This window comes from Myotis daubentonii, chromosome 2 (genome assembly GCF_963259705.1).
Source record: "Myotis daubentonii chromosome 2, mMyoDau2.1, whole genome shotgun sequence".
Lineage (NCBI taxonomy): Eukaryota > Metazoa > Chordata > Mammalia > Chiroptera > Vespertilionidae > Myotis > Myotis daubentonii.
This window is the reverse complement of record NC_081841.1, coordinates 193,447,718-193,462,018: the sequence shown is the minus strand read 5'-3', so window position 1 is coordinate 193,462,018 and position 14,301 is coordinate 193,447,718. Positions and strand designations below refer to the sequence as shown.

Genomic DNA, 14,301 nt, shown 5'->3' with positions numbered 1-14,301 from the left:
CTCCCAGCCCACCCCTCTGTGCGTGATGGGAGAAGAAGAGTGTCTCTGAGGGCAGTGAGATTCTGCCAGAGGGTGTGGGGCAGGCGGGATCCTCTGTAGCAACTGGAGGGGTGGAAATGAGGACTTGGGGCTGCGCAGCCAGTCTCCCTGCCTCCCAACCAAGTGGGCGGTGGGTCCAGCCCAGCCGTTTACTATTAGGTAAACCTTGGGGCAATCGCTCTAATCTCATCCTGACTACCCGCTCAGGGTTCACATGGGACATGGTGCCTGTGGAACGGAGCAGCCCCTGCTAGGTTCCCCGTGTGTCCTGGGTCAGTGCTTCCACCAGGCAGACAAAACGCCTGGATATCTTTCGAAATAAAGATTATGCTTCAGTGGCCTGGGGCAGGTCTCCACAGCTCCCAGCTGGTGCTAACACTGCCCATCCGTACCCACCGTGAGAAGCCGGGTCTGAGGAGGACAACGCCCATCTGGCTAACACCGAGCAACCTTCTGGGGAAGGAGAAGCAGCAGTTAAACACAGCGAAATGTTTCCCGTGAACCTGGCTCTCTAAGAGGGGTCCAGTACGCGGTATTTCCCAAACTCGTGTGGTTCTGGAACCTCCCTCCTTGTTTAAATTAAACTTCTTATTTGGGAATAATTGTCGACTCCTATGCAGTTAGAAGAAAGGATCCCGAGAGATCCCCTGTACGCTCCCCTCGGTTTCTCCCAATGGCAGCGTCTTCCCAAACTAAAGCACAGGATCACAGCCAGGACACTGACCCTGACACACAGCACAGAGCACTTCATCCCCACCAGGACCCCCGTGTGGCCCATGCGTAGACACACCCCCCTCCTTCCCACGCCCACACTCTCCTGAACCTCTGGCAACCACTGATCTGTTCTCCATCATTTCAAGGATGCCCTATACATGGAATCATCTAGTACATAACCTTTGGGGGTTGGCTCTTTATACTCAGCGTAATTCTCTGGAGATTCATCCAGGTTGTTGAGTGTACAAACAGTGTCATTGCTAAATTCCATGGTGCAGATGGACCACCGTTGGTTTAGCCATTCACGTGTTGAAGGACATCTGCGTTGTTTCCAGTGTGGGGCTATCATGAATAAAGCAGCTATGAGCATTCGTGTACATGTTTTTGTGTAAATTTCCATTTCTCTGGGATTAATGCCCAAGAGTATAATTCTTGAGTTACATGGTAACTAATTGCATGTTTAGTTTTTTTTAAGAAACGGGTAATCTTTTTCCAGAATGGCTGTACCATTTTACATCCCTACCAACCACATATGAGCAATAAGGCTTCTGAGCATCCTCCCCAGCTTTTGGTGGTGTCACTATTTTTTATTTTAGCTATTCTGATAGGTGTGTAGTGGGATTTCGTTGTGGTTTTAATTTGCGTTTCCCTCGTGGCTAGTAATATTGAACATCTTTCCAAGTGCTTATTTGCCATCTGTTTGGTGAGCTGTCTCTTCATGTCTTTCAACCATGTTCTAACTAAATTGTTTGCTTGTTTACTGTTGAATTTTGAGTGTTGTTTATCTATCTTAGATCCTTTGTTGGACTTGTGGTTTTCAAATGCTTCTTTCCATTTTTTGCTTGTCTTTTCATTCACTTTACATGGGCTTTCATAGAACAAAAGCTTTTTTTTATTTCGTTGAAGTGCAATCAATTTTTCCTTTTATGAATCATGCTTTTGGTGTCGAGTCTAAGAACTCTTTATGTTTCTTTTTTCATCCTCTCCCGAATTCAACCTTCCCACTCAACAAGTTTTACACTTTTAAATCCATGATCAATTTTAAGTTAATTTTTTTACATGTGAGACTTCGGTCAAGGTTCATTTTCTGCCAGTAGTTGTTCAATTGCTCCAGCTTCACCTGTTGAAAAGGCTATCTACGCCTCGTTGAATTGTTTTTGCAGCTCAAAAATCAGTTGGGCAAATTAGCGTGGTTCTGTTTCTGGGCTTCCTATTCTGTTCCATTGGTCTCTGTGTCTATCCATCCACCAATACTGAACCATCTTGATTGCTGTAGCCATTTCTGTCTATATTTGTGAGGAATATTGTTCTGTAGTTTTCTATTTTTGTGCTGTCTTTATCTGATTTTGGTATAAGAGTAATACATGTCTTATAAAATCAGTTGGGAAATGCTTTCTTCTCTTCTATTTTCTAGAAGATATAGTATATAATTTGTAATTCTTCACTAAATGTTTGGTAAAATTTTCCAGTGAATTGGGAGGTTTTAAATTATAATATCAATTTCCTTACTAGTTATATGGCTATTCAAATTATCTATTTCAAATTGAATGAGTTATGTGCATGGAGGACAGGTCCATTTCATCTAAGCTGTCGAGTTTACATACGTAGAGTTGTATATGATACTCCCTTATTATCTTTTTGAAGTCTTCAGGGTCTGTAGTGATATCTCATTTCATTTCTGGTATTATTTATGTCTTCCTTCTCTCTTGCAATAGTTCTGCTGACTTTATTGGTCTTTTGAAAGACCCAGTTCTTTGTAGTTTTACTGATTTTCTCTTTTGTTTTTAATTTCACTGGTTTCTGCTCATCTTTTATTTCTTCCTCCTGTTTGCTTCCCTCCCTCTTTTTTTCCTAGGTTTTTGAAGTGTAAACTTATTGATTTGAGACTTTTCCTCTTTTCCAATATATTAACTTAGTGCTATAAATTTTCCTGTGAACACTGCTGTAGCATTCATTCAGCTCCATGTATTTCTTGAAATTTCCCTCGAGGCTTCCTTTTTTACTCATAGATTACTTAGAAGTGTATTGTTTAGTTTTCACATGTTTGGAGCGTTTTCTGTTATCTTTCTGTTATTAGTTTCTAGTTTGATTCCATTAGGACTGTAGAACGCATTCTGAATTATTTCATTTTCTTTTTCAAATTTGTTGAGCTTTGTTTTATGGCCTAGCCCTAGGATATGGTCAATCTTGGCAAATGTTCCATGAACACATAAAGAGAAAGTATATTCTGCTGTGATTGGTGGATTATTCTACCGAGGCCAACAACACTCTGATGGTTGACGATGTTATTGAGCTCTTCCATATCTGTGCTGATTTCTTATTTAGTTGTTCTGTCAGTTGTTGAGAGAGGAATGTTGAAGTCTCTAACTAAAATTGTGGATTTGCTTATTTCTCCTTTCAGTTCTATCAGTTTGCTTTACATATTTTCTAGCTCTCTTGTTTGGTGCATATACATGTGGGATTGCTATATCTTCTTGGTGGATTGGCCATTTATTATCATACAATGTCTGTCTCTAGATTTTGTGTATGTCTTTAATTTTGAGAAGTTTAATTATGATGCATCTTGGTGTAGATTTTGGAGGTCACGGTTATCTGTTCACTCAGCTTCTTGAATCTGTAAGTTGATGTCTTTTGCCAAATTTTAGGGAGTTTTCAGTCATTATTTCTTTGAGTAGTTTTCAGCCTTGCCCTCTTCTCTCCTTCCAGAACTCTGATGACACGGATGTTAGATTCTTATTTCAGTTCCCCCTATCCCTGAGGCTCTGTGCAGTTTTACTCAAGTTTACATTCTCCCTATTGTTCAGATCAGGTAGTTTCTATCGCGTTTTCTTCCATGTTTCCATTGGTTTTTCTTTCCTCTGCCCCCTCCCTTCCGCCGTGGAACCCATTCTTTGAGCTTTTTATTTTGGTTAATGTATTTTTTCATCTAAAATTTTCATTTGGTTCTTCTTTGTATGTATCTTATTTCTTTCCATAAACTTTTTATTTGCAGAGGCTTTCTATTTTTTTCATTTGTTTCAAGCATGTCCATAATTGCCCCCTGAAGCCATTTTATCATAGGTGCTTTAAAATCAGTCAGGTAATTCCAACATTTCTGTCACCTCGATGTTGGCATTCAACAATTTTCTTGTTTGAATTCATTTTGCAAGCTTCCTGGTACTTGGTACGATGCGTGATTATCAATTGAAATGTAACATTTTCCTATTATTTACTCCTTCAGTTTTAGCGGGCTGTTTCTGACTCCAGTCAATCAGTAGAAGAGAGTTGGGCTCCACCTCATTACTGCCAGGTGGGGGTAGACATCTAGGCTTCCCACGTGGGAACCTGGGGGGTGCTCCCCACTTGGTCTGGAGCCCACTCGTTGGGGCATCTGCCTACACTTTCAGAGCATGCCATGGAAAAGCGCCCTCTACCAGCGCCCCTCTCCCTTCCTCTCCTCCCTAAGGCACGTGTCCAGTAAAGGTCATTTTGATGTGTGTGCTGTTCAGCACGTGCTTTCATGTTTGGGGGAATTCAGAGACTAAATGGGGAAGACTTAGTTCAAAGACTTCCAAGAAACAGTTCATATTTTGCTCATTTCAAGAGCATCTCTATACTTCACAGACAAGGGCAGCGTTTATTCCATGGGCAACAGTTGCGGCACTTAGGGCCCCAGCACTCGGGGTCCCAGACCCCCAAGTTGTGGACAGTTATAAAATTAGGAGACCTAGCTAAAATAGTGCGGTTCCTTCTGAATTGTAGGGTGCTCATTCTTCTGATAAACTCTAAATCATCTCTGAGAAAACAAGCAGAATAATGGCTATAGGGTTTTCATTATTCTTCTTCCAAAAGAAATCTAACTTGGCTACATAGGTCCCTTAGAAGGAACATTTATAAGTGACAGTGAATGAAATTCCAGATCTTTGTGTGCAATACCCATCATTTTCATTGGATTTTGATGGAAATACTTGTAGAAAGGCCTCTGTGGCACATCATATTTGCCTGACATTGCCCTTTCAACCTAACTGCAGAGATGATGCCCCAGTGAGCAGCTGGCATGGCCCCAGCTATGTCTCTACCCACTACGGTCTCTGGATCAGTGGCTCTGGTCACACACAAGATGAATCTGGGGGGCTCTCAGAAGCTCAGGTCACCCGGCCGTTTGGTTTAGCTAGAACTCCTAATTTTATAATTGTCCACACCTGGGGGTCTGGGACCCCGAGTGCCAGGCCCTAAGTGCCGCAACTGTTGCCCACGGAATAAACGCTGCCCTTGTCTGTGAAGTATAGAGATGCTCTTGATATGAGCAAAATACAAACTGTTGCTTGGAAGTCTTTGAACTAAGTCTTCCCCATTTAGTCTCTGAATTCCCCCAAACATGAAAGCACGTGCTGAACAGCACACACATCAAAATGACCTTTACTGGACACGTGCCTTAGGGAGGAGAGGAAGGGAGAGGGGCGCTGGTAGAGGGCGCTTTTCCATGGCATGCTCTGAAAGTGTAGGCAGATGCCCCAACTCCGGGGTAAGACAAGCTCAGGAGTTTTCAAGGTGCTCCAGCTGACTCCAATGTGCCACCAGGCATAGCGTCCCCCACCTGGACATTGCTTGGTCCTGCAGCCTTAATCACGGCTCACCGGGAGCTCCTAGGCCCACTGGGTCCCCACTGGGTCAGAATCTGCATTTCAAGTAGTTGCCTGGGGTGTGGTTTGCATTTGGTTTTGAAAATATCCCTAGATTGTATGGCCGTAAATTCCCCCAGGAACACAGAAAGTCCTGAAGAGCCCCAGTCCGCACGGCACAGGTCTCAGGGAATCATCCTCACGGCTGAAACTGGGCATCAGGGGCAACGGGAGGAGAAGGGACCTGGAGCCCTCTGAACCCTCTCCTCTGGAACAGAACTTCTAGCCTCCGTCTATTCTGGCGTTTTCACAATGCCGGCGTCTGGAGCCACTCACAGAGCCCCAGCAACTGCAATACCATGACATCGGCCACCCGCTGCCCATCATCTCAGACCAGGAAGTGTCCGAGCAGCTGGAGTGGCAGGTCCAGGCCTGTCCTTGTGCTGACCTTCCTTCCTTCCTCCTGGAGGAAGTGAGAGAATGGGGCCCGAGCTGAACAAGTGGCCGTTCAGGAAAGTATTTCTCCTTAGTCGTTATCATAACAAAGTTACGGCCAAGGGCATCCCAGAAGGAGGGGGCAGCCCTGACTTGCCCAGGGGAGAGGTGGAGGGCACCTGATAGCAGGGGGACTGCAGAGCGCATGGAGCTGCTGGTGTTTGGACAGCGAGGCCTGATAACACCGCTGGGTGCGCCTCTGACCTCTGAAGGAGACTATAAAACCCAGGGGCGGATTTTCTCCTCTCAGTCTCTTCTGCACGAGGGGGACTCCCAGACGCAGGGAGGATGGCGGCGTTGCAGGAGAAGAAGTCGTGCAGCCAGAGGATGGAGGAATTCCAGCGCTACTGCTGGAACCCGGACACGGGGCAGATGCTGGGCCGGACCCTGTCCCGGTGGGGTATGTGTCTGGCCAGGCAGGGCAAGGAGGGGGAAATCTGAGAGGAGTGGCAGAGGCCCACCACCAGCAACCTGGGGCTGGGGGTCCAGGCTCCCGGGACCCAGGCCCGCCCAGGCTTCTGGCCAGGCCTCACCTTCCTCACCAGGTGATCCTAGAGGCCCATTTCAGCTCTTATGCCCCCTGGCACCAGGCACCCACACGGTGGGAACATCTGAGGATTGACTGGCCTCGAAGTTTCAGGTTTAGATTGGAGAATAGCAGTTTATAGTTATTATTCCTAAACTTTACAATTTTTAAAAAGACTTGAAGTCAAGGGGTATGGGGTTTCTTTGGAGCAATGAGCATGTTCTAGAACTAGATAGAGGTGATGCTTGCACAGCGTTGTGTGTAGATGCACTGAGGTTTTCACTCCAAGACGGTTGAAGAGGTGGGGTTCCGTGGGGGTCCGACCACGATGAGGAAGTGTGCAGCTGCGTCTGACGGGCCTCTCCCCGCAGTGTGGATCAGCCTCTACTACGTGGCCTTCTACGTGGTGATGACCGGACTCTTCGCTCTGTGCATCTACTCGCTGATGTGCACGCTCGACCCGTACACGCCCGACTACCAAGACCAGCTAAAGTCACCAGGTAACGCGGGGGGTGGGGGGCGATGCTCGAGCCTGCACATCAGGACCCCACGCAGGCCAGGGCGATTCGCAGTCCCGGAGGTGCTCAGTCAGAGCATAAACGCTCAGGGAATGAAGCCCCCAGGGGCACCCAGCAGGGCCTCTGTTCCTCCCACCAGCAGCCACGGGGCTTTGAGGGGTACACCCGCATACGGACAGCCTCTCGGCTTCTTTTGATGAGGCGGCGGCCCCCAGATAATAAAGTCTGACTCTGGCTTTAGTTGTAATTATTAAAACAGAGGTTTTTGTGACGGAGTCTTTATACCACTTACTTTGTATGGGTCTACACGCACAGCAGACGTAATGGCAGGATATGCAAAAGACTGTTCCTAGAGAGACAGGGATGAAGGATTTAGGGAAGGAAAGAGCTCTGGTTTCCACTTCGAGTCCGTCAGTACTTCAACCCAGAATAGTAATTCAATCCAGAACACGAGTCTTCTCCAAGTGCAGTCAGTCTACCATCCTCTGGTCCTCTGTGGTGAAGGTGGACGGGCAGTGGGCTGCGCCTCCAGTCTCCTGAGTCGGCACCAGATGGGTCATTGGTGACAAGACTCCAGGGCTCGAGACAGTGAGGCGTCCCCTCCACAGTCCTGGCGAAGGTGATTTGAGCCAAGACTTCCACACCCCGCCCATTAACCAAAGGTGACTTAAAAAAAAAAAAAAGCATAAAGGAAAGGGAGGGAGGAGAAAGGAAGAAATGAAGCGCACAGTAACTCAGGATGGTTATCGCTCGCACATCCCTAACTTTCTCAGGAAGATAATGCCCCCAGGAACATGCAACAGCAGCACGTAGGAAAAGAAAATTCACACGTTTTTTAGGAGACGCTGCCTCAGGCGGTCTCCAGCAGGTGAGCGAGCGGGCCCAGCCCTCCTGCTGGGATCTTCAGTGAATCTGTCCATTAATAATAACACCAAAGTGCTTAGTTCAGCGTCAAATGTTAGCGTTAACCAACAGGTGAAGCACAGAGGATTTCATTATAATTTCAGAGCAGAATGTAACATGTTACAAACTTGAGAACATCACCATCACATAATTTGCTCAAAACCCTGAGGCTGGAAGGCAGGCGAGGTGTGTTCCCCTGGTCACGGGGAGGCAGGGAAGGGGCAACAGCTGCCAGGTGAAGCGATGAACAAGTTCCGTGAGAGCCCCAGAGCACGCTCCGAGTGAATAGTTGAGAGCGGGGAGTGGAGAGCTTTCTCCTCCTTTAGACCTTTCTGGAGGTTTGTGTTTTAAACCATGTACAACTGTTACTTTCACAACATCCATAAAACAACCAAAACCCTAGCTTACTTTTTTTAATCCTCCCCCAATGATGTTTTTTTCCCCATTGATTTCTAGAGAGAGTGGCGGGAACGGGGAGGGAGAGAGAAAAAAACAAGCATGGATGTGAGAGCAACACATCAATTGGTTGCCTCCTGCATAAGTGCCTACCGGGGCTGGGGAACCTGCCACCAACGTACGTGCCCTGGACTGGGACTCAAACCCAAGACCCTTTGGCCCACAGGCCAACGCTCTAACCGCTGAGAAAACCGGCCAGAGCTAGCTTACTTATTTTAAAAGTCACCTGTACAATCAGGGAACTGGCTAAATAAGTCGTAAAACATCCACACAACAAGGCGCGATGTGGTATTTGTGGACAGAAAGAGGTGAGCTGATATAAAATGCCAGGGAAAAGTGGGTACAACTGCTGTCAGAACAGGAAGAGAGGACAGTGGCATGTGGAAAACAGGCTCCCACTTATCTGAAGAAACACGTATCTTTGCATTCACAGAAACAAGGACGTTTCCTAAGGATGCACACTAGACTTGAGACGGAGAAAACTGAGGGCTGGCACTTCAACTTCCCGCACTTGTACACTGTTATTTTTATAATTAGTGTTGTTAGAACGCATTCGTGTTTAACCAACACCAGTGGAGATCTTGCAAATATGCACCAACTATAACTTCAGTAAGAAACCCAGTCGACCCAGGGCGAGCTGTCACCTGCAACAATGAGTGTGGCCCCCTGGGTGGCACTGGTGCAGGCCACGTGTGCAGGAAGAGCCCACCCAGCCTTCAGCCGCACCACACCCTGCACCCAGACAGGCTCGTTCCTCCGTGAGGCTCCCAGGCCGGAGGGCAGGGTCCTCCATGAGCAGCTAGCGCAGAGGACACCTGACCGTGGCCTCCTGGCCTGGCTGCCCTTGAAGACCTGGACCCTGCTGGTCCCGCGGCATCCCACCTGGGACAGCTCTGCACACAACTCACCAACTCGGCAGCCACCAGCTTGGATGTGATGAGCATTTGGGGAAACTAGTGTCAGGCTCTCTTTCCAGGGGTGACCTTGAGGCCAGACGTCTACGGGGATGAAGGCCTGGACATTTCCTACAATATCTCTGACAACGGGACCTGGACGGACCTAGTGCACACCCTCCACGACTTCCTGGAAGGTAAGGTTGAAAACGCTCCCACAGCCTTTCTTTCTCCTTTTCTAAGAACATGTCACTAACAGCCCCGGGTGGAGAGAGGGCCCACAGGTGTGTCTGTGCTGGCAGGCTACTCGCCAGCGGCCCAGGAGGACAACATCAACTGCACCTCCGACAAGGTGTTCATCCAAGAAAGCTTCGGGGCCCCGAACCACACCAAGTTCTCCTGCAAGTTCACCACAGACATGCTGCAAAACTGCTCAGGCCTGGAGGACCCCAACTTCGGCTTTGAGGAAGGAAAGCCGTGTTTCATTATTAAGATGAACAGGGTGAGTATAAAAGGGTTGGAGGCCAGAGGTCCAGGATGAGGCCCCGTTGGAGATGGCTCTGGGGCGGAGGGTCCGTGATCAGCGCACCCACCTGTCCAGGGTTCCAGAGGTGACCGGTCAGACTTGCCCCGCTGCCCCTTCCGTGCTCTGCACCTTCATTCAGAACACACCCATTATGTTGGCTCCTAAGCTGATGATTTCTCTCAGATACAAGCGAAAACAACCCATTCAAGCACAGCATCTACATCAGTGGTTCTCAACCTTCCTAATGCCGCGAGCCTTTAATACAGTTCATGTTGTGGTGACCCCCCAACCATAAAATTATTTTCGTTGCTACTTCGTAACTGTAATTGTGCTACTGTTATGAGTCGTAATGTAAATATCTGATATGCAGGCCTAGTATGGCACCTGCCCCTGTGTGCGCATGAGTGTGAGCTGCCATCACACCTGCCAGGTAGTTTCATTGCTACAAATTGAACATAATTAAAGCATAGTGATTAATCACAAAAGCAATATGTAATTAGATATGTGTTTTCCGATGGTCTAGGGCAGCCGTGGGCAAACTACAGCCCGCGGGCCGGATCCGCCCCGTTTGAAATGAATAAAACTAAAAAAAAAAAAAAAAAAAAAAAAAAAAAAAAGACCGTACCTTTTTATGTAATGAGGTTTACTTTGAATTTATATTAGTTCACACAAACACTCCATCCATGCTTTTGTTCCAGCCCTCCGGTCCAGTTTAAGAACCCATTGTGGCCCTTGAGTCAAAAAGTTTGCCCTCCCCTGGTCTAGGGCGACCCCTGTGAAAGGGTCGTTCGACCCCCCAAAGGGGTCGCGACCCACAGGTTGAGAACCGCTGATCTATGTGCTACTCTATGGTGATGGACACCGAGCAGCAGAGCATGAGGCTCTTAAGCGTGGCCGGGGCAGCCACGTGTGCACAACACCCAGAAAGCAGGGCCGTGTACAGGCGCTGGGAGGGCACCTGGGAACCGTCCAGAGCAGAGGTTTCTAACCTGAGCCAGGGATCTACTGGCGGAGCCAGGGCCAGGCGCTGAGGGAAGCAGACCAGGAGTAGAGCCAATGCAAGCAAACACAGGAGGGCACAGAGAGCCGAGGGGTGGGACCTGGCTGGGTGAGGGAGGGACAGCTCCATGCTGCCAGCAGGTGAGGCCTGGGGGCCAGGGACTCTGAGCATCTTCCTGGGCCTAGAGGAAGCCACCCATCTGTGCACGGTGCACATGCCCCGGGTCCTAGCTGGGGTCTCGTCAGAGCTGCCTGGCAGTTGCAATGGCAGCTCACACTCATGTGCACACAGGGGCAGGTGTGGGGAGCAGGCAGGTGCCATACGAGGCCTGCGCACAAGTGGGCACACAGGGCCAGGAGTGCAGGAGGGTGAGAAAGGCCTGGATTGGGAGAAGCACAGATGGGCTGATGGGGAGCTGCCTCACAGGAGGATGCTGTGCCCTGATTCGGTGCAGCATGGAGGGCCTGGAAGTGGCAGTGAAGGCTCAGACCCTCTGGTCCAGATCTGCCACCTGCCGGCAGCCAAGAACACAGCCCTGGGGCAGGGCTTCTGGCTTTGAAGGAGTTGGTAATACCCGCTGGGGGTTATCAGAACAGGAACCACCCACCACCTCCAGACCCTTCTCAGTGCCCTGTGGGAACCCCACTCAGGCAGGTCTCCCTGCGCTCAGACGAGCCTGAGGTCACATGGACACTTTCCCTTCCAGATCGTCAGGTTTCTCCCCAGCAACAGAACGGCCCCCAGGGTGGACTGCGCCTTCCTGGTGAGTGTGACCATCCGTGGCCATCCTGGTATTGCTAGAAAACCCGTGGGGATAACTTAACTGGTTTTCCCTAAGAATATCTCAATTGTCGGCCTAATAAACCGGATACGCAAACTGCACAATCATTGTTTAAAATAGTTTTATTACAGGGGATAAAAACCTAGTAAGAGAAAAATGTGTTATTGTTTTGATTCAAAAAGCATCTGGGACAGTATATTACTAACACACTTCAAAATGTTTGCTGGCAACTTGGAGAAACTAAAGCACTTCTACTACTTTTTTTCAGGGGCACTTCTATTGTTTTGTCCTTTTTATCGGCTTATTTACAAAAACATGTCAGACTACCAGCAGCTATAGTTGTTTAATAGTGTATGTCTATTGGCTGCTAAGGGTTGGCATTAATTTATTCCAGATTTTCTCAAAACTAGTTTTTAAGTACAACACAAAAAAACCCTAAATTGGCCCTGGCCAGTGTATCTCACTGGTCAGAGCATTGGGTTGAGCACTGAAGGGTCCAGGGTTCAATTCCCAGTCAAAGGGCACATGCCTGGGTTACAGGTTCGATCCCCAGCCTCAGTTGGGGCACGTGCAGGAGGCTACCAATTGCTGTGTCTCACATCGATGTTTCCCTCTCTCTCTCCCCGACCCCTCCCTTCCACTCTAAGAATCAATGGGAAAAATATCCTCCAGTGAGGATTAACAAAACAAACAAAAAACCAAAATCCTAAATTTGTCTTCACTGAATGTTTTCCAAAGCTTGTTTTCACCACTGTGCCTTCAACCAAAGGCTCCCTGCTATTAGCAGTGGGCACTCCCCTCGGTTATTCCGCAGAAACACCACCCCCAAAGCCTGTGATCGCTCTGTGAGGTTTGGGGTCATCTTGTTTTGTTTTCCTTTTTTAGTTATTTCAACCACACCTGTGCAGGCTGACTTGAGATTTTTTTTTTTAAATATATATTTCTATTGATTTCAGAGAGGAAGGGAGAGAGAAACATCAATGATGAGAGAGAATCACTGATTGGCTGCCTCCTGCATGCCCGCCACTGGGCCACTGGGGATCGAGCCGACAACCGGGCACATGCCCTGACTGGGAATTGAACTGTGACCTCCTGGTTCAGAGGTCAACACTCAACCACTGAGCCATGCCAGCTGGGCTGACTTGAGATTTTAATGGAGACCAGGGTGGCCGTCCTCTGTTTCCGAGAGGCTCAAGCTATCCATCAGGCAAGTCACTGACTGAAAGCAGATCCTGATCCCACAAAGCCACACACATGTTCAGCCAGTGCTGGCAAACAGCCCGTACAGTCTCATCTGCTCACATCCCATGGGCAAACAAACAAGCGTTCTGGGCTCTATGCCCCTTGGGTATCCTACAAGAATTTAAAATGGTAAACATACAAGTTTGATAAGTCACCAGGAGGTTCTGCACTAACAAAGTACACCCCCAATGGGAGCCCAGTACTGATTGCAAAGATTAGATCATTTATGCTAATTACACAACCAAGTGTTTATGTGGTCCCCTACATGGTGCACACATGCACACAACATGCACATGCCACACACGAGACATGCAGACACACATGTGAACACGTTTGCATGCACATACAGATGCACAGAGACACACACATGGCACATGCATGCACACATACAGACTGGCACTCAGAGACATGCAGACACACATACATGTGCACCCAGGCACCCAGATCCTGCCTTGCTTAGGCGTGGCCTCTCCTCCCCCAGGACCAGCACCACAAGGACGTCCAGCCCCTGCAGGTGGAGTACTACCCGCCCAACGGCACCTTCAGTCTACACTATTTCCCTTACTACGGGAAGAAGGCCCAGGTAGGTCCTTCACTTCCGCCTACAACAGCTACTGAATCATTTCAAACTTAGCAATGATTGGCAAAAGGAAAGCCCTAAGTGTCTTACCTGTAAGAACGAAATAAGGCATTACTTAGCCCATTCTGACCAGTTACCGCTCTCTGGCTGTTTCCCAAACCCATGCTCTCCTAACTACCTGAAAACACATTGTTCTCAGGTAAAATATACATATCAAATCTAATTGTTTTAGTTTTCGACAGCCTCCAGATCCTTTTACACAGCTGCATATCCATTTTAAAGCACTTCCTCTCACTCTCTTGCTTCTTCCTGACTTTTATGTTTAATTTCACCAAATATCAAAAATTTGAAGTTGAATGTGTCACTCACTGTTCGAGTCTGTCCTCTCCAGAGCAATGCTCGGTGCTGAGTGGGTAGACAGTGACCCGGTGAATCCCAGGCCCAGAGCAGGGCCTGTGTGGCCTTACTGAGACAGAGCATGCAGGAACCGCCTCTGCCACCTGCGCCCGCGCTCCGCACCGGTTCCTGACTCTCTCCCCTTCCCATGCTTCCATTCCAGCCCCACTACAGCAACCCGTTGGTGGCCGCAAAGCTCCTCAATGTCCCCAGGAACACTGAAGTGGTCGTCGTGTGCAAGATCCTGGCAGAACATGTGACCTATGACAACCCCCATGACCCCTTTGAGGGGAAAGTGGAATTCAAGCTTAAAATCCACAAGTAAAGGACCAAGGAGGCCGGCCTTAACCTGCACAGTAACTCGCAGACCCCCACCCTCCACAGGGCTGCCCGCCGACGCTGCACCACGCCAGCCCTCAGACGTCCAAACGCCAACACGAAGGCAGCTCCGAGACGCCAGACAGGCACCTGTACGCCAAGCACTCCACGTCAGAATCAGCTGTTTCTTATCAAGTCTTCATTATTTTTTAGACAGAATATGTAGCTACAATAAAAATGTTGGGTTAATGTGGTAACCCTAAGGCAGAAGCTATCTAACCAGACCCTAAATAATTTATCTCTTTCTATATAA

At 48.4% G+C, this 14,301-nt stretch overlaps 1 protein-coding gene across 1 annotated transcript; it reads left to right on the top strand.

Moving 5' to 3' along the window:
• The first annotated feature begins 6,089 nt into the window (after nucleotides 1-6,089).
• Nucleotides 6,090-13,995, top strand: ATP4B (ATPase H+/K+ transporting subunit beta). Its single transcript, XM_059685198.1, has 7 exons — nucleotides 6,090-6,249; nucleotides 6,747-6,875; nucleotides 9,229-9,342; nucleotides 9,448-9,647; nucleotides 11,378-11,434; nucleotides 13,176-13,277; nucleotides 13,834-13,995. The coding sequence occupies exons 1-7, from the start codon at nucleotides 6,138-6,140 to the stop codon at nucleotides 13,993-13,995; spliced, it is 876 nt and encodes a 291-aa protein (XP_059541181.1). The 5' UTR covers nucleotides 6,090-6,137.
• Nucleotides 13,996-14,301: the final 306 nt, after the last annotated feature.

Excerpts from the sequence above, each read along its gene's own strand:
- ATP4B (XM_059685198.1), top strand. The coding sequence starts at position 6,138 with ATGGCGGCGTTGCAGGAGAAGAAGTCGTGCAGCCAGAGGATGGAGGAA. Across the intron at positions 9,343-9,447 it reads CCTCCACGACTTCCTGGAAG|GCTACTCGCCAGCGGCCCAG; the intron begins GTAAGGTTGAAA and ends CTGTGCTGGCAG. Across the intron at positions 13,278-13,833 it reads ACTACGGGAAGAAGGCCCAG|CCCCACTACAGCAACCCGTT; the intron begins GTAGGTCCTTCA and ends CTTCCATTCCAG.